Here is a 17,959-nt window from a genome sequence, read left to right as displayed (position 1 = left end):
ACATAAACAGATGGAAGAACATACCGTGTTCATGGATTGGTAGAATCAACATCATTAAAATGTCCATACTACCCAAAGCAATCTATAAATTCAACGCACTTCCCATTAAAATACCAACGGCATACTTCAGAGATCTAGAACGAACTCTCCAAAAATTCATCTGGAATAAAAAAAGACCTCGAATAGCTGCAGCAATCCTGAAAAAGACCAAAGTAGGTGGGATCTCAATACCAGATATCAAGATGTATTACAAAGCCACTGTTCTCAAAACTGCCTGGTACTGGCACAAGAATAGGCATATAGATCAATGGAATAGAATAGAGAGCCCAGAAATCGGCCCGAACCAATATGCTCAATTAATATTTGACAAAGGAGGCAAGAACATACAATGGAGCCAAGATAGTCTCTTCAATAAATGGTGCTGGGAACATTGGACAGATATATGCAAGAAAATGAAACTAGACCACCAACTTACACCATACACAAAAATAAACTCAAAATGGATAAAGGACTTAAATGTACGACAGGAAACCATAAAAATTCTAGAAGAATCCAAAGGCAACAAAATCTCAGACATATGCCGAAGCAATTTCTTCACTGATACAGCTCCTAGGGCACTTGAAACGAAAGAGAAAATGAACAAATGGGACTACATCAAAATAAAAAGCTTCTGCACAGCAAAAGAAACCATGAACAAAACAACGAGAAAACCCACTGTGTGGGAAAACATATTTGCCAATGTCATATCTGATAAGGGCCTAATCTCCAAAATTTATAGGGAACTCATACAACTTAACAAAAGGAAGATAAACAATCCAATCAAAAAATGGGCAAAGGACCTAAATAGACACCTTTCAAAGGAGGACATTCAGAAAGCCAAGAGACATATGAAAACATGCTCAAAGTCACTAATCCGAGAGATGCAAATCAAAACAACAATGAGGTACCATCTCACACCTGTCAGACTGGCTATCATCAACAAATCAACAAACGACAAGTGCTGGAGAGGATGTGGAGAAAAAGGAACACTTGTGCACTGCTGGTGGGAATGCAGACTGGTGCAGCCACTATGGAAGACAGTATGGAGTTTCCTTAAAAAACTGAAAATGGAACTCCCATTTGACCCTGTGATCCCACTTCTAGGAATATATCCCAAGAAACCAGAAACACCAATCAGAAAGGATATATGCACCCCTATGTTCATAGCAGCACAATTCACCATAGCTAAGATCTGGAAACAGCCTAAGTGCCCATCAGTAGATGAATGGATTAGAAAACAGTGGTACATCTACAGGATGGAATACTATGCTGCTCTAAAAAGGAAGGAACTCTTACCATTTGCAACGTCATGGATGGAACTGGAGAGCATTATGCTAAGTGAAATAAGCCAGTCAATGAAGGAAAAATACCACATGATCTCACTCATTCATGGATAATAGAGACCATTATAAACTTTTGAACAATAATAGATACAGAGGCAGAGCCGCCTCAAACAGATTGTCAAACTGCAGCAGGAAGGCCGGGGAGGGTTGCGGGGCAGGAGGTAGGGGGGTAAGAGATCAACTAAAGGACTTGTATGCATGCATAGAAGCATAACCAGTGGACATAAGACATTGGGGGATGGGGGGGGGGGGCTAGGGGACTGTCTAGGGCGGGGGGAAAAAAGAAAAAAAAAAGAAAGAAAAAAAAATAAAGTAATGACTCACTTTGGTAATTTTGTTATTCATTTTTTGTATGCCATATAACTTTATTGTCCCGTATTTCTTTCATTACTTTCTTTTTTGGTGTCTAGTTGATTTTTTGTATGAAAATGTTTAATTTTTTCCTTTTTAAAAATATATTCTGGCCTGGCAGCATGTCTCAGTGGTTGACATTGACCTATTAACCAGGAGGTCACAGTTTGATTCCCTGTCCAGGCATATGCCTGGGTTGTGGCCTCTATGCCCAGTAGGGGGTATGCAAGAGGCAGCCAGTCAATGAATCTCTCTCATCATTGATGTTTCTATCTTTCTCTTCCTCTCCCCTCTTCTCTGAAATTAATAAAAATGTATTTTTAAAATGTTCTATAGCTATTTTTTTGGTGGTTATCATGGGGATTGCATATAACATCCTAAAATAATAACACTCTTAACTTTAAATATATAAACACTCTGTTACTTCTTTCTATTCCTCAGATTTAATAATTTCCATTTCCCTGTCTTTAAGTTCACTGATTCTTTTCCTTTCTTTTCAAATCTGACTTTGAATCCCTCTAGTGAATTTTTAAATTTTTTTTTTGAATTTTTAAATTTCAGGTGTGTTTTTCAGGTCCAGAATTCCTTTTTGTTTTCTTTATATGTTTTGGAGTCTATATTTCACATTTTGTTCATAAACTGTTTGCTTTCTCACCTCTTCCTATAGTTCTTTAGGAAGTTGAGCATCTTTAAAATAGTTGTGTGTGACCTGTTCTGAGATCTTTTCAGGAGAGTTTCTGTTTATTAACTTTGTTCCTAGGAATGGACCATATTTTCTTGTTTCTTTGTATGTTTTATATATTTTTAAATTTTTAACTGCAAACTGGATATTTAAATTTATTGTGTTAACTCAAAATCTGATTCCCCTTCTTTTCCAGGATTTGTTAGCTTTTTTAAAATTGTTTTTGTCATGTTTTATTTTTTTCTTGTAGCTGTCTGTATGCCAAGGGCTCCTTAGTTCTTTTCTAAGTCTGTTCCATGTGTGGTCACTTTTTAATTTCCCTCATATATGTACTAGCTTTTAAATGTTCTAATCTTTAATGTCTGGCTCTCAAAAGAGGAAAAGAGAAAACGAAGGGGTATGTGAAAGAATTCTGACCCTTTAAATTCCCTTTGTCACTTCATAGAGGAGGGACTTGAGAAAATAGGAAAAAATAAGACAATGGCCACTTGCCATTTTGTCTTCTAATGTCTATGATTGGAAGCAGCTATCAGTGATCACTAAGCAGATCCCCAGTATTTGAGGGACAGAGCCTTTTTTGCTTACTTGAGCTCCCAAAAGCTACGTGAAAATTGCTCCAAGGAGAGTTGCACAGTTGTCTGTCATGGGGCTGAGGGTGAGCGATGGGTTTATGCTACTGTGATATGAGCTGAAATTGACCAAAATTAATGCAATTTACCATCCAAGCTTTCCCTTGGAAGTTGAAGGCCTTCAGTTGACTCCAGAATTCTAAAATATTTACTTCAGGCAGATTCTGCCAGTGTAATTATTGTCTAAGTAGTGAGTCAGATTTCTGGTACTTTCTGCTCTGTCATCTTTCTAGAACCCAAGTGAGTGAGTATATTTTAAAGAGAATAATGTAGTAACATTGGTCTTTTCAAAAAAATCAAATATTGATTTAAACAGAAGGGGATATGTTCAGAGCTTAACATTTAGAATGGCAAGATATGATGGGAAAAATACAGTGTATCATTCAATATATAACAACAAAGGTGTCGTTGGCTTCAAATTTACCCTAGTTTTCTATCTTTCTCTACAGAGAAGTGGACAGTGACCGTTTCCACGGTTCACTTGGTGGCTATAGTAGGAGGACAGACTGAGCTTAGCTGCCAGTTGTTCCCATCACAAAGTGCAAAACACATGGAGGTATCCTGGTTCAAGGGTGACCATTCCAAGCTTGTTCACCTATACAGAGATGGCCATGAAGTGAAAGGGGAAACTGCCCCAGAATATGTGGATCGCACAGAGTTTGTGAAAGAGGCCATTGGGGAGGGCAAAGTGACTCTCCGACTTCATAATATCCGCGTTTCTGACAATGGAACATACCAGTGTTCATTTAAGGATGGCAACTTCAGCAATGTGGCAAGCATGGACCTGAATGTAACAGGTATGTTTATGGTGGAACATTGCATATCAATGGCCTTGTGACTGACCCCAGAAGCTGAAATACGGGAAAATATATACTTTTTAATTTCTTCTTTTTTATATTTTACAAAGAATTTCAAGTGTTATAAATAGAAGATAACCCTTATATCTAATGCAAAAATATACAATGCAGCAAATAAATAGTGCTGAGTGACCAAAGATAGTCTAACTTGTAGCTTTGATGTAGATTTGAGTGTTACTTCTTCTTATATTGCAGAATACAAGATTAATGAGACACTTTTCCTTTCAAATTTCAACTCAACCTTAACTGTTTTGATTTCTGTCTCATTTACCCAGCATTAGGCTTGGATACACAGGTCCATATTCAGGCTCCTAGAACTGATGGACTTATGGTGGAGTGTAACTCAGGAGGCTGGTTCCCACAGCCCCAGATGGCGTGCAGAGACAGCAAGGGAGAGGTGATTCCACATTCATCACAATCCTATTCACAGGATGGAGCTGGATTATTCCACGTCAAGATGACTCTTCTCCTTAGACACAGAGCACAGGGTGATATGATTTGCTACATTCAAAACCCTCTGTCAGATGAAAGGAAACAAATAAATATCGTCTTAGCTGGTGAGTGTTTGGCAGGGTTTGGTTGTCAATAAAGCAATATATAGAGAAAATAAATGAGATAATTAATGTTAAAAAGCTTTGTACATTATCAAGCACTCTTTCAATGTGACTCTTTATGATTGTTAAAGGTACACAGATATTGTCAGGTACTGAGAGAAAGGCTTTAGAGGAAAAAAATTAGAAAGATAATTACAACCCATGAAACAAAATACACTTTACAGTTTTAAAGGAAAGTGCATTATCTCATTAGACCCTCACAATGTTGCAACAATGTCCAAACCTGTGGAGATTTTTTTTTTTTAAATATGGAACACGTCACGAATTTGCGTGTCATCCTTGCGTAGGGGCCATGCTAATCTTCTCTGTATCGTTCCAATTTTAGTATATGTGCTGCCGAAGAGAGCACTGTGGAGAATTTTTGTAAGATTTTATTTGAGCCAAACTGATGACATTCCTGGAAGCAAGATCTAAAATGCTCACAAGAAGTACAGTTGTGCAGTTCTTTTTATATATTTGGAAGGCAGCTATGCTCACCACTATACCACCAACGCCTTTTTATATATTTGAATTAAAGAGGGAGATAAGAAACATATGGAGGTGGGAGAGAGCAAGGCAGGGAAATATCTGTGATTAGATTACACGATAATTAACAAGATTGTATGATCCATTGAGGGTGCTTATGCCTCCCAGGAGTCTGCAAAAGAGGATCACTCTAGCATTTCATAGATCTGTTAACTGTGGTGCACAAGAGCAATGGATAAGTCTTGCTTAAGATGAAAGTAAACCTTTCACTAAAGAAGTTATAGGCCTAGGGTATGACTATCCACCAAGACCTGCCAGTTAGGACTTTATGATCAAACTAGATGCCCAGTGTACAAAATTCATGCACTGGGGAGGGGGGGTGTTCCTCAGCCCAGCTGACACCCCTCACAGTCCAGCAGCCCTCATGGGATGTCCTATTGACAGCTTAGGCATGCTCCCCAAAGGGAGTGGTCCTAAGCTGCAGTCTGCCCTCCCTCTGTGGGAGGGGACCGGCCAATCAGGTATATAGGTACTTTCAGGAGGCAGCATGGACTCCTTCCTTATTTCTTTCCTCTGTGGTTGAAGAACAGGGGACTAAAAGGTGGAGACAGAACTGTAGCTGGGCCTGGGGCTTTTGTAAGCAACAGAAAGAGGGAGAGGGCTGGGGAAAGTCTAGACAAGTTTTCTTCAATTGTCCTCTCTTTCTCAGGGTCCCTCCCTCCATTTTTTCCTTCTTGTGGTGGATGCCTGGGCCTCAGACCAACCAGAGCCCAGTGATGGTGGTGTTCAGCCCCCTCATTTCTCAGCTGAACTTACAGCACATTCCAAGCGGGGCTGTTTTCAAGTGACTAAAGCGCTGGGAATCCAGAGCTCCTGGCCTCCCTCTAGGTTTCCTCCTTGGGTTGGTTGCAAAGTTCACTGAGACATGGAAGCAGCTCTGCCCTGGTAGTTCTGAATTGTACCCCCCCCCTGCCCCCCGCCCTCCCTAGGCACTGCCAGGCACTCTTCCTGGAGTCTCTGGGCCCACAGTCTGAGCTCAGGGAGGTCGCCTGGAGCCCATTCCCCCAGGCATGTGGGGCAGGGGGCTAGCTTGGAGAGCTGGAGGAAGATGGCAGAGTAACATTTGGTATGACTGTGCCTGCTCAGCCAGACTTCCTAAGCTCCCCACCAGGCCCAGGCAGGGCCCCTTCCTGGCAACAGGAGGACCCCAGCTGAGGTCTCCTCCCTGCACCCAGTGCCCTCCTCCCCATTCCACCACTGGGGGTGGGAGCAGCTCACTTCAGGGGATCTCTTTCTGGCCTAATTAAAGGCACAGCCTGTTTTCTTAAAAATCCTCTCTAATCCTTTTAGATAATTAGAAAATGAATGGTGGGGGAAAAAAGAATGTTACCCTGACAAATAAGAGTCTATAATAATGATGTTGGAAATAGGTATAGCAGAAAAAAGTAGTAAGAGTTGATAAAATTCTATAAATATTTTAAATGAAGTGCTGATGGAACTCACTGATGGATTGAATATGTGATGAAAGAGAGAGGAATAAAGAATAATTATAAAGTTAGGGGTCTGAGTCATGAAGGATAAGTTTGCATCTACTCATATGGGGAAGTGTGTAAAGATGAGCATATCTTAGAGATAAGACCATGCTTATATGGCATGCAAATAAAATTGTTGACTAGGAGTTAAAATTCTATGGAAGGCACCAAGCTTAAGACATAATGTGAATATCTTCAACCTAAGAATATTTACAACTGTGACACTGAATAAGATCAAAAAAAGAATGGGAGCGGAAAATATTAAAATAAAAATTCTAGAATTGCATTTTGGAGCATACCTTTTAGATGTCCTTTAGATGAATAAGAGAAACCTGCAGATTATCTGAGAAGAAATAAGGAAAAAGGTAGGAAATAAGCAGACACAGCAGGCAAAGAGCAATATTCAGAAATATTTGTTTTGATCTCATCCTTTTATCAATGATAACAAATAATTTCCACTAGAACTTCTTTTTACTCTTTCTGATATTTCCTGCCATTTTACTAAAGATAGTTGTTTCTTAAATAAATTTAAAGGAATTATATAGATACATTCAAATATTAGTTTCATATAGGAATCAAATTGGAATAGGCTTTAAAATAAGCATATTTGAAGAATGGAACCATATCTGATGCAATTTAAATAATACCTGAAGTCAAGTTATATAATAAACTTGGAAGGAAAAGGTTTTCATGGACTAGATAAGCAATATTGTTATCATTTTTTCACATTTTATGTAAGAAATAAAGCACTATACCTTTATTTAATTCACAAATATTAAAACATGTTAAACATTTAACATAAACATGAAATCTGCAAAAGCACTGCATGGTAAACTGCTTTTCCTGAAACGCTATCCAAAAAAATGTTGCTATCATTAAAAATTACCAAATATAAGGTACAGGCAAATATGAAACCAAAAGACAAATATGTAAGATATTTTCTTAATTATAAACTAAAGTGAAGATATAATAAAAAGAGGTTAAAACCCCCAAGCAAAATCTGGGGGGAAATAGCATGCATTTAACATTAGCCACAAAATACATAGAGTCACAAGACAGATGCAGAACCCACTTGAAAAACAACACATACTCTGTCTAAAAGACCTCAAAAGGACAACAATGTTTGTGAAAGAATGCTTTGAATGGGAATATTTATATCCATGAAGACAAAATTAATCCATAATAAATACAATCACTTCATTGTAATCAGTTTTTAATAATGTTTTATTTTTTAACTAGTGGCCCGGTACACTGCCGCAGAGGTGGGAGAGGCTCCCACTACCCCCACTGTGCTCACCAGCCATGAGCTGGCTTCTGGCTGAGCTGAGCTCCCCCTGTGGGAGCGCACTGACCACCACGGGGCAGCTCCTGCCTTGAGCAGGATCGGGTCAAAACCAGCTCAGACATCCCCCAAGGGTCCTGGATTGTGAGAGGGCACAGGCCCGGCTGAAGGACCCCACTGGTGCACAACGAGCAGGGGAGGAGTGCAGGAGGTTGGCCAGCTGAGGAGGGACCATGGAGGGCTCCAGGGCATGTCTGGCCCATCTCTCTCAGCCCTGATAAGCCGGACCCCAGCAGTAAGTTAAACTACTGGTTGGAGCATCTGCCCACTGGTGGTCAGTGCATGTCATAGCGAGCTGTTGAGCAGCCTTAGCATATCATTTAGCATATTTTGCTTTGATTGGTTGAATGGACGACTGGACGACCGGACACTTAGCATATTATGCTTTTATTATACAGGATTATAATTGGCATGCAATATATTTGTTTCAGGTATAAAACATAGTTATATAAAACACATATAATTTACAAAGTGATCATCTTGATAAATGCAGAACCCACAGGCACTATAAATAGTTAATATAATATTATATTCCCTATGCTATACTTTACATCTCCATGTATTATAGGCAGTTTTTTTTATCTGATAAAATAAATTCTATCTCTTTATTTAAACTTTTTTCTACTATTTACAGATATTCATTCTTTCATACTAACTTCAAAACTACTTTATCCAACGTTTTTTTATAAGAAAGGCGCATGCATGGAACCATATACAAAAATAAATTTCATATAGGTTAGACATTAAGTGCTACAACTGAAACAAACCCTTTTGAAGGAAAATACTTTATGAGATACCTAGTCAAAAATGAAAATCTTAAAAGAAAGACCTTTTTCTCCATTATCTCTACACCCTAAGAGCTCTCTAGACCATTCTGAGGATCTCTTACAGCCATTGAGCTTCTCAATCCCCAGCATGACTTATGGTGTCCAGGGTTCTGCTCAATTGTTTCCTTTATAATCAGGAAGCATGTGTACTGGATATTATTAGTAAGAGACAAGAGGAAGACTTCTCTCATTCCACTTGACCTCAGTTTCGATTCTGTTCCCCAAACAAGCTCAATCCCAGGCTCTGTACCTGTCACTAAAACAGTTTCACTGCTCTTTAGCCATCACCCAAAATATGAATAAATAAATAAACAAATAAACAAATAAATAAATAAATAAATAAATAAATAAATACAATGCAGGACCTGATGGGGAATCCTGCTTATTAGCAATAAAATTTCTAATGCAATAGTGGTGCCTGACATGGGTTTATTGAACTTCATATTGTTCTGCTCTTTCTTTCAGATGACCTGTTTATTCCAGTCCATATTTGGCTGATGGCTTTAATTCCACTTTTACTTTTGATATTGAGTTTTATTTTTGTGCTCCTTGTCTATCGGTGTTTCAAAAGAACAGGTAACTGCTGCAACAAAGGTGGATTCATTTAGGCATCTCTCTTAATGTGATACCAAAGTCACATTGGGGTGCTTAAATAGAGCAGAATGTCATTTGTCAACAAATGCCAAGCCTTACATAGAATGAGTTAGGGCTTGTTTCTCACTTTAGAAGTGCTAAACTCCACACCTTTCAATTAAGAGCTTCCCAGGACAAGGATTTTTGGAGGAATAAGGTCAGTATAAATGACTCCTTAGCTGCGTAGGCCCAGTTACTTCTATGCCCCTCAGGAGTGCTTTCTGTCTTAGGTATAAGTCTATTCATAAAAATTAAATGTATCTAAGATACACTTCATTTGATCACAATCTCCTTGCCTGCACAGATTACCATCAATGTTTAAGACACTATCTCCATTAGAGGACTAGAACAAAACTAACATGAAAAAGAAATAGGTCTCTAAACCAACAAGTCCTTTGTAACCAGACAGTTCCCTAGGGTTTTATCACTAAACTAAATGACTATATCCTCTTTCTTTATGAATAGATCACTGAATTATACAGTGACCCATCAGGTACAAGTACATCAGACTTTATTAAAAACAACTCTTCTTCCAAAATTATGACCAAGCAAAATAGCTCATATATAGCTGAGTGAACTGCTAAATGGGGGATGTGAATTTGGAGATGGAGTAGACAATTTAATGGAGATGAGGAAATGAGTCAACAGAGAGGATACAATTCATTGTGCTCTTTTTTTAAAAAAACACACACAACAGATCCTTAAAACCTGATACCATACTTATTCAGTGCCTACCTTATGCTAGGTATTGTGATAATCATTTCACAGAATTTATCTAAATTAAGCCTGAAAGGCAGTGCTATTATTGTCACCATTTGAGGGATGAGGATGGCATGGCTCACATAGCTCATAAGTAGCAGAGCCAAGATTGGAATGCAGATGTGTTTGGCTCCAATTCTCATGCTCTACTCATTATGCTTCTTTCCAGTATTTAGTGTCAGGTTTCCACCTGCACACTTTAATGGTCATGAAGCTTATCAACTCATATGGCAGCCTGTTGCATAGTATCCTAGGGATTTTCTTCATTGTGAAAATCTAATCTACTGATACATATCTACCTATTATATAACAATGATTAGAATTTCCTTGCTTCCCCATGAAAGTCTTTGAGTGGAGATCATAATTTTACTACAATTGAGTGTCTTTAGAAAGTACCTAATTGTTTGGTTATTTTCCTCTGGAAGGTGATATAAATAAAAAAATAAATGAATACATATTTTAGTAATACATGGAAAAACATTTTAATCATCTCTATTTAGCTTGTAAAAATAAGCTCCTTGACAGTGGAATTCAAGCTGAAAGGTGTAAGTATATTCAGAGTCTGTGGATACAGATAGATTTTTCTTTCAGCTAGCTCAGTGTCACCGCAGCTACTTCTGGTTAGTCCCACAATCCTCAGAATCCCCAGAAATGATGAAGATTCCTAGGGCCTCTCTTCAGCCCGCCCCCCCACGCCCCCCCAGACACATTAATTTTGTGGTAGGTTAGGTGGTGAGAACTAGGAATGGAAACTTCTTAGCCCAATTAATCTACATGTCCAATCTACTAGGCCCTGCCACTACCCACAAACTAAACTCACATCCTGAGTCTTATCTAGGTTGAGTGGGCATGGGATATGTCTATGCTTTTACTGATAATAACCCTTTGGGGGCAGTGATGCCCCAATTGCTGCATTCCTCATTAATTAATTTTAACTCTCTCTGTTCCAGTGTTCGGATATGATTTCATTCACATGATGAACTCAATTTTTGCTCAAGGAGTGTGTTTTACATGCTTTTGTGCAATGCTCAGTATATATCTGCAATTCCGGATACAAGGTAAATGGGGTCAGGAACCCTCTCTTTTCCTGGAAATCTGTTTCCTGGGGGGTTGCTTAGTTAAGCTGTGTGATTCTCTAATTATCACCAGGAATATCAGTGGTTTGGGTGACATCTCAGAGGACAAAATTCGAACACTGAGATTGTTGTGGGGGTCAAGGACTGAAGGTCCTGTAACTACTGACAATGTTCTCAACGTAATGAAGGACATAGCCCTTTCACTACAAGGAAGAAAACACATTCTGGCTCCAGAAAATATGGTTGGGTCCAACCACTCATTTACTTTACTGAGCCACTGATGGTGTGCCTTCATGACTCTAAGTTAGTGTTTATCTATTTGCAGCTTGGTGTCTATATTGAATATACAATGTTTACAATGTTCCATCTGAGAGTAATATTTATATATACCTCCTCAGTTTGCATGGAATTTCAGAAGGCTTATGAAACATTGAAATCCTTCCTTGCACTTAATATCTATAAAACATGGCTATCACTTAGAGATAAAGTTGATAAACTAATACAATAATATTCTTTTTTTTTTTTTTTCAGAGAAGGGAGAGGAAGAGAGAGATAGAAACATCAATGATGAGAGATAATCATTGATCAGCTGCCCCCTGCATGCCCCCCACTGGGGATTGAGCCTGAAACCCAGGTATATGCCCTTGACTGGAATCGAACCCAGGACCCTTCAGCCCACAGGCTGACACTCTATCCACTGAGCCAAACTGGGCAGGGAAATATAATATTCAAAAATATGATTTTGACACTTGACAATTCTTAATTATTTAAAGAATTCTGAGGAAATGTATATACAACATAATTACCACCAGACAGGCAGAAACCCCTGCAACTTTATTTTATTGAAGCATTGCTTTTAAACCACAAAGAAGAATGTTAGAGAATTAGGGTGGTCGCCAGCAGAGCTCTCTATCTTCCCTCAATTCACATCCTTGTGCTTAATATGCCTTGACCAACAACATATATAGGACTTTTGTTCAACTCTTATCATTGAAAGTTATAGAGCCCTGCCTTCTAATTTATTAAACCAATGTATAAAGAGATCATATTTTTCAGTACTAAAATAAAATTAATGTTTGTATAAACAACTCAAGCACTTGAAAAAATGTGTGTGGGTGGGGGAGAGAGGACAGTAAACACAAGTCAAATTTCCCTTTGTTGTAGGTTTTTCTCTTTTATCACATTGAATATATTGTGCAACTTCCTTCTGTCCTGCAAAGTATATAATGAAAAATCAGCTGATTGTCTTATAGGCAATCCTAATGCCAGACGTTGGGTGACATTTAACGCTGGTGGGTCTTGATTCGGCATCTAGAAGGGTTCTGAAATCTAGAGAAGGCTGTGTGTAGATTAAATAGGAGTCCAGAGACTAAATATAATTTTGAAAGGCATTTCAGTGTCAGAGGAGGTACCTTAAAGGAAACTAGGATCTCCTCATCTCAGGACCCCATGCTTTTTATTAACACAATTTGTCCTGAGGCGAGGCAGAGATATACACTTCAAAGGGTCAGGGTTTCCTATAGAGTCCATTGCCAGAATGAGGAGAATTAGCCTATGACTGTTAAGATTTTTGGCCAGTAGGAGGCAATAACATGTAGATTAAGATGCCCTGAGCTGTCTGGCAGCAAACAATAAATTTAATGTATCCTATTCAGGTTTGGGGAAATGCCATCCGCCATTCCCAGATTCAGCCCTGCTGTCATGCTGTAATTGGCTTCCAGCACAGTCCCTTGCATGTAACTAGTTGTTTTTCTCTTAATGTTTTTAAGATTCTTTATTTTTAACTTTTAACATTTTAATTATGATGTGCACCTCTTTGGGTTCATCTTCTTTGGAACTCTCTATGCTTCTTAGACTTGGATGGCTGTTTCCTTTGCCAAGTTAGGGAAGTCTTCAATCATTATTTCTTCAAATAGGTTTTCTGTACTTTTCTCTCTCTTCTTCTGGGGCCCCTATGATGCAAATGTAAGTTCATTTGATGCTGTGCCAGAGGTTCCTTATTTTATCCTCATTCTTTTTAATTAATTTCCTTTTTGATCTTCCAGTTGGGTGATTTCTACTATCCTGTCTTTTTTATTGCTGATCCATTCTTCTGTGTCATCTCATCAGTTATTGATTTCCTCTAGTGTATTTTTCATTTCAGCTATTATATTTTTCAGTTCTGATGGGTTCCTTTTTACAGTTTGCATCTCCTTTCTGAAGTTTTCCATTTGTCTGCAGAGTTTGATGAGCATCTTTATGACTCTTACTTTGAACTCTTTATCTAGTAAACAGCTTACCTCCATTTAAAAAAAAACACCTATTAAATAGATTTTATTGGTTTCAGAGAGAAAGAGAGGATAAGAAAGAGATAGAAACATCAATGATGAATGAGAATCATTGATCAACTGCCTCCTGCATGCCCCCTACTGGGGACTGAGCCTGCAACCAGACATGTGCCCTGACTGGGAATTGTATCATGACCTCCTGGTTCATTGATTGATGCTAAACCACTGAGCAACACCAGCTGGGTGTCTCCATTTTGTTTAGTTCTCTTTTTTAGGATTTTGTATTGATATTTTTCCTGCTTGGGAACATATTCTTTTGTCTCCTGGTTTTGCCTGTTTGTTTCTACATATTAGATAGTTAAGTTATGTCTCCTGGTCTTGAAAAAGTGGCCTTATTTAAAAGGTGTCCTGTAGGTTCAGTGGCGGATTCTCACCTTTGTCAGCAGAGCCAGGCGCACCAGAGATGTTTCCTGCTATTGTGGTTGAGCCACAGCTGCTCAGGACACACTAGGAACTGAGGCTGGTCCCTGGCCCAACTGGTTCTAAGGCTTAGCTGCAGCTGTTGTGGGCATGCTGTGTACAGGGCAAGACTTTGGGGTGGCTAGCTGTGAGGCCCAGCCTTGACTGTTGCAGACACAATGCTGTGTGCTGGTGCCAACTGAGAATACCAATAGGATGTGGCAGGGCAGGAGCTGTTTTGAAGGGCTGCCAGCAGGGTGGGTCCTCAAGGAAAAGGCACGGTGGGGTGACAGTGTTAGAGGTTAATGGAGATTATCATAAATGGTGCCTACTAGTGTCTGACCAAGTAGGTAGAAGAGAGTAAAGAAAGGGAAAAATGGCTTCTGTCCCTCGAGAAAAGTTCTAAGAGATCCATGTCCCTCCAGCACACACCCTAAATTAGTTAATGAATCACCTTCCCATATGACCTGGGTGCTTTTCAGACTACTGCCTTTCTGCTGGGACTCAGAAAGAGCACAGCCTTATTTCCCTACAGCCTTTTGGTTCTCCCAGCTATAAGCACCACATAGTTTCAAAGCCATATCTTATAGGGCTTCTTTTCCGGTGCTGGTTCCCAGGTTGAGGCTCAGACACCGTGTTCTTTGATATGGACCTCCTTATTGTGATATGCCTACCTATTGTAGGTCACTGCACAGAGAGTGGGCTAGGGGGGGTCCTGACTCTACTTAGTCTCTACCTCCCATACCCATTTCAATGTGGCTTTTTCTTTATATCGTTAGGTAAGTTCCGCTAGTCTTCAGGTCATTTTTCAGAAATAACTGTTCTACATTTAGTTGTAGTTTTTAAATCAATAAAAGGAAGTAAGCTCAAGATCTTTCTACTCCACCATCTTTTTCTTTTATTTTTTCTGGTGCACTGTTCCTGGAAGTACTGTAAAACTGGGTCAAAACATGAGTGGATAAAGCAGCTCTTATTCCATCTCCCTGTCCCAAAATACATTTAATATATTGTCCTTAGATAGTGGAAATATCAGATAGTAAACTGATAAGAACAGACACTATACTTGATCTTAGCCAAAAGGCTGAGAAGCAATCTTACTCCACCATCTTGAATCGAAAGCCAGGAGCCTTTCTCTTGAATGCCAATGTAGCTTGTCTGTGAAATATTGTTCCTTGTGGTTTGTGCCCTTTCCCCCAACAAATGTGTCTCTGGATTGCCAAGTCACTGTCCCTGCTCCTGTGTGTTGAATTCTATCCTTTTTAATGCTATTGTAAGCAAAGTTGCTTTTTAAATTTTACATTGATTTTGACCATTGCTAATTATAGAAGTGCACTGATTTTTTTGAATTAAATCTTTATTGTTCAGATTATTACAGTTGTTCCTCTTTTTTCCCCCCATAGTTCCCCTCCACCCATTTCCCACCCCACCCTCTGCCCTTACCCCCCTCCCCCCCCACACTGTCCTCATCCATAGGTGTACAATTTTTGTCCAGTCTCTTCCCGCACCCCCCACACCCCTTTCCCCCCCTGAGAATTGTCAGTCCACTCCCTTTCTATGCCCCTAATTCTATTATATTCACCAGTTTATTCTGTTCATTAGATTATTTATTCACTTGATTTTTAGATTCACTTGTTGATAGATGTGTATTTGTTGTTCATAATTTGTATCTTTACCTTTTTCTTCTTCCTCTTCTTAAAGGATACCTTTCAGCATTTCATACAATACTGGTTTGGTGGTGATGAACTCCTTTAGCTTTTTCTTATCTGTGAAGCTCTTTATCTGACCTTCCGTTCTGAATGATAGCTTTGCTGGGTAAAGTAATCTCGGTTGTAGGTTCTTGGTATTCATCACTTTTAATATTTCTTGCCACTTCCTTCTGGCCTGCATAGTTTCTGTTGAGAAATCAGCTGAAAGTCATATGGGTACTCCCTTGTAGGTAACTGACTGGTTTTCTCTTGCTGCTTTTAAGATTCTCTCTTTGTATTTTGCTCTTCGCATTTTAATTATGATGTGTCTTGGTGTGGTCCTCTTTGGATTCCTTTTGTTTGGGGTTCTCTGCACTTCTTGGACTTGTAAGTCTATTTCTTTCACCAGGTAGGGGAAGTTTTCTGTCATTGTTTCTTCAAATAGGTTTTTCAATATCTTGCTCTCTCTCTTCTTCTGGCACCCCCATAATTCGGATGTTGGTACGCTTGAAGTTGTCCCAGAGGCTCCTTACACTATCTTCATATTTTTGGATTCTTTTTTCTTTTTGTTATTCTGGTTGGGTGATTTTTGCTTCTTCATATTTCAAATCTTTGACTTGATTCTAGCGATCTCTAGTCTGCTGTTGGAACTCTGTATAATATTCTTTATTTCAGTCAGTGTATGCTTAATTTCTAGTTGGTCCTTGTTCATATCCTCAAGGATCTTACTAGATTTCTTGAGGGTCTCACTGAATTTATCGGCAGTTTCTAGAAAATTCTTGAAAAACCTTATAAGTTTGGTTTTGAACTCTATATCCAGTAGTTTGCTTTCCTCCATTTCTGTCATTTGTGACCTGTTTCTTTGTCTCTGCATATTTTATGCTTCCCTGTGTTGATAGAGTGGCTTTCTGTGCTAGGTGTCCTGTGCTAGGTGTCCTGTGCTAGGGCTCAGTGGCTCAGCCTCCCCAATTACCTGAGGAGGACACTCTTGGTGCACCCCTTTGTGGGCTTTGTGCACAGTCTTGTTGTAGTTAAGCCTTGATTGTTGTAGGTATCACTGGGAAGAATTGACCTCCAGGCCAATTGGCGTGAGAATCAGCTGTGTCTACAGTGGGAGAACTTCTGTGCTGGAGACACCCTTATGGGACAAGACTTGCTTCAGTGGGGCTTTGGTGCTCACTGAGTCTGCCCCCTGTTTGTGTGTCCCTTATGGATCTGAGGAGTTGTAATCTGGATGGTCCCACTCTGACCACTGGGTACACTGGCTCTTGGATCTCTAAGGAGGTGCTAATTTAGCCTCTGCCTGAGGCTACCCAGCAGGAGCTATGGAGAGATCTGCAGATTCCTCTTCTTTGTTTGGGATTTGGAGGTGCCCAGATGAGGCCCAGCTATGAAGCAATTCAAGCTGCTGTGGGGCCTTGGGCCTTCTTTTGGAATTTCTGGGTCTCTCTGACCCAGCTGCAGTTTGTTAGGTAATTTTCAGATTGCAAAGGGCCAGGCCTTTCATATGCAAAAGCCTCTGTGCACAGCTTGGGTGGGGCAGGATCTCAGGGATTCAACAGGGCAAAGCAAACAGCTATGGCAGATCCTCAGCCCTATCCTAAGAGGTCCCGCCTCTCAGTGTCCCGGTAATCACTGCAAGCACCTCTGAGAGAAAGCTGCCCTCGAGATCCGACCAATGCCAGACAGTCCAGTTTCTCCCTGTATGAGTCTGGGTCCCCAGAGACTTGCCTGGAACTGGAGTTCAGAGCAGTCGGGAGCTTAAGACTCCCTCTCAATTGAAAAAGACAACTGTGTCCTCAGTTGCCAGCCCTTTTCCACGTGCACCTCCGTACCTCTGCACTTTACTTCCTCACCTCCTCTGAGTCTCAGTGTGATTTTCTATTTCCTTCTAGTTGTAGAATTTCCACTCAGCCAGCCTTCCTGTGGTTCTGGATGATGTCCATTTTGTCCTTTAGTTGTATTTTTGAAGTGGTTATGCAAGACAGCAATTTCCGGTGTTTACCTATGCCGCCATCTTGGTTTCTCCTGGAAGTGCACTGATTTTTGTATTTGGATCTTATATCCTGAAACCTTGCTAAATTCATTTATTCATTATTTATTTTTTTCTAATACTTTGTGTGTGTATGTCTCTCTGTGTGTGAATTCCTTAGGATTTTCTATAATATAAGATTATGTTATCTGTGAATGAGATTTACATTTTCCTTTGATATATGAACACCTTTTCTTTCTTATTCTTGCCAAATTGCCCTGACTAGGGAATCCAGTGCATCATTGAATATATGTGGTAAGAGCAAGCATCCTTGTATTGTCACTGATCATAAAGGGACATCATTAACTCTTTCACTACATAGTTTCATGTTAGCGTTGGGTGTTTTCATAGATGGCTTTTTATCAAA

The 17,959-nt window shown here is 39.6% G+C and overlaps 1 protein-coding gene and 2 non-coding genes across 4 annotated transcripts in view; 1 reads left to right on the top strand and 2 right to left on the bottom strand.

The window, feature by feature from the left end:
- LOC118676430 (selection and upkeep of intraepithelial T-cells protein 8-like) overlaps nucleotides 1-17,959 on the top strand; it is a 39,900-nt gene that overhangs the window by 16,238 nt on the left and 5,703 nt on the right. For both annotated transcript variants that reach the window (XM_036350328.1, XM_036350327.1), the window contains exons 3-6: nucleotides 3,494-3,841; nucleotides 4,177-4,458; nucleotides 9,147-9,257; nucleotides 11,024-11,131. In XM_036350328.1, the coding sequence (XP_036206221.1) occupies nucleotides 3,494-3,841; nucleotides 4,177-4,458; nucleotides 9,147-9,257; nucleotides 11,024-11,131 (849 nt within the window). The remainder of the gene's footprint in view (nucleotides 1-3,493; nucleotides 3,842-4,176; nucleotides 4,459-9,146; nucleotides 9,258-11,023; nucleotides 11,132-17,959) is intronic.
- LOC118677796 lies at nucleotides 4,758-4,864 on the bottom strand. The gene has a single exon (XR_004974522.1). It is a non-coding gene; the product is annotated as a U6 spliceosomal RNA (small nuclear RNA).
- LOC118678072 lies at nucleotides 14,781-14,968 on the bottom strand. The gene has a single exon (XR_004974740.1). It is a non-coding gene; the product is annotated as a U2 spliceosomal RNA (small nuclear RNA).

Source organism: Myotis myotis, unplaced genomic scaffold (assembly GCF_014108235.1).
Source record: "Myotis myotis isolate mMyoMyo1 unplaced genomic scaffold, mMyoMyo1.p scaffold_m19_p_2, whole genome shotgun sequence".
NCBI classification, from domain to species: Eukaryota; Metazoa; Chordata; class Mammalia; order Chiroptera; family Vespertilionidae; genus Myotis; species Myotis myotis.
Note: the sequence above shows the minus strand (reverse complement) of the source record. Positions and strands in the feature narration are given on the sequence as shown.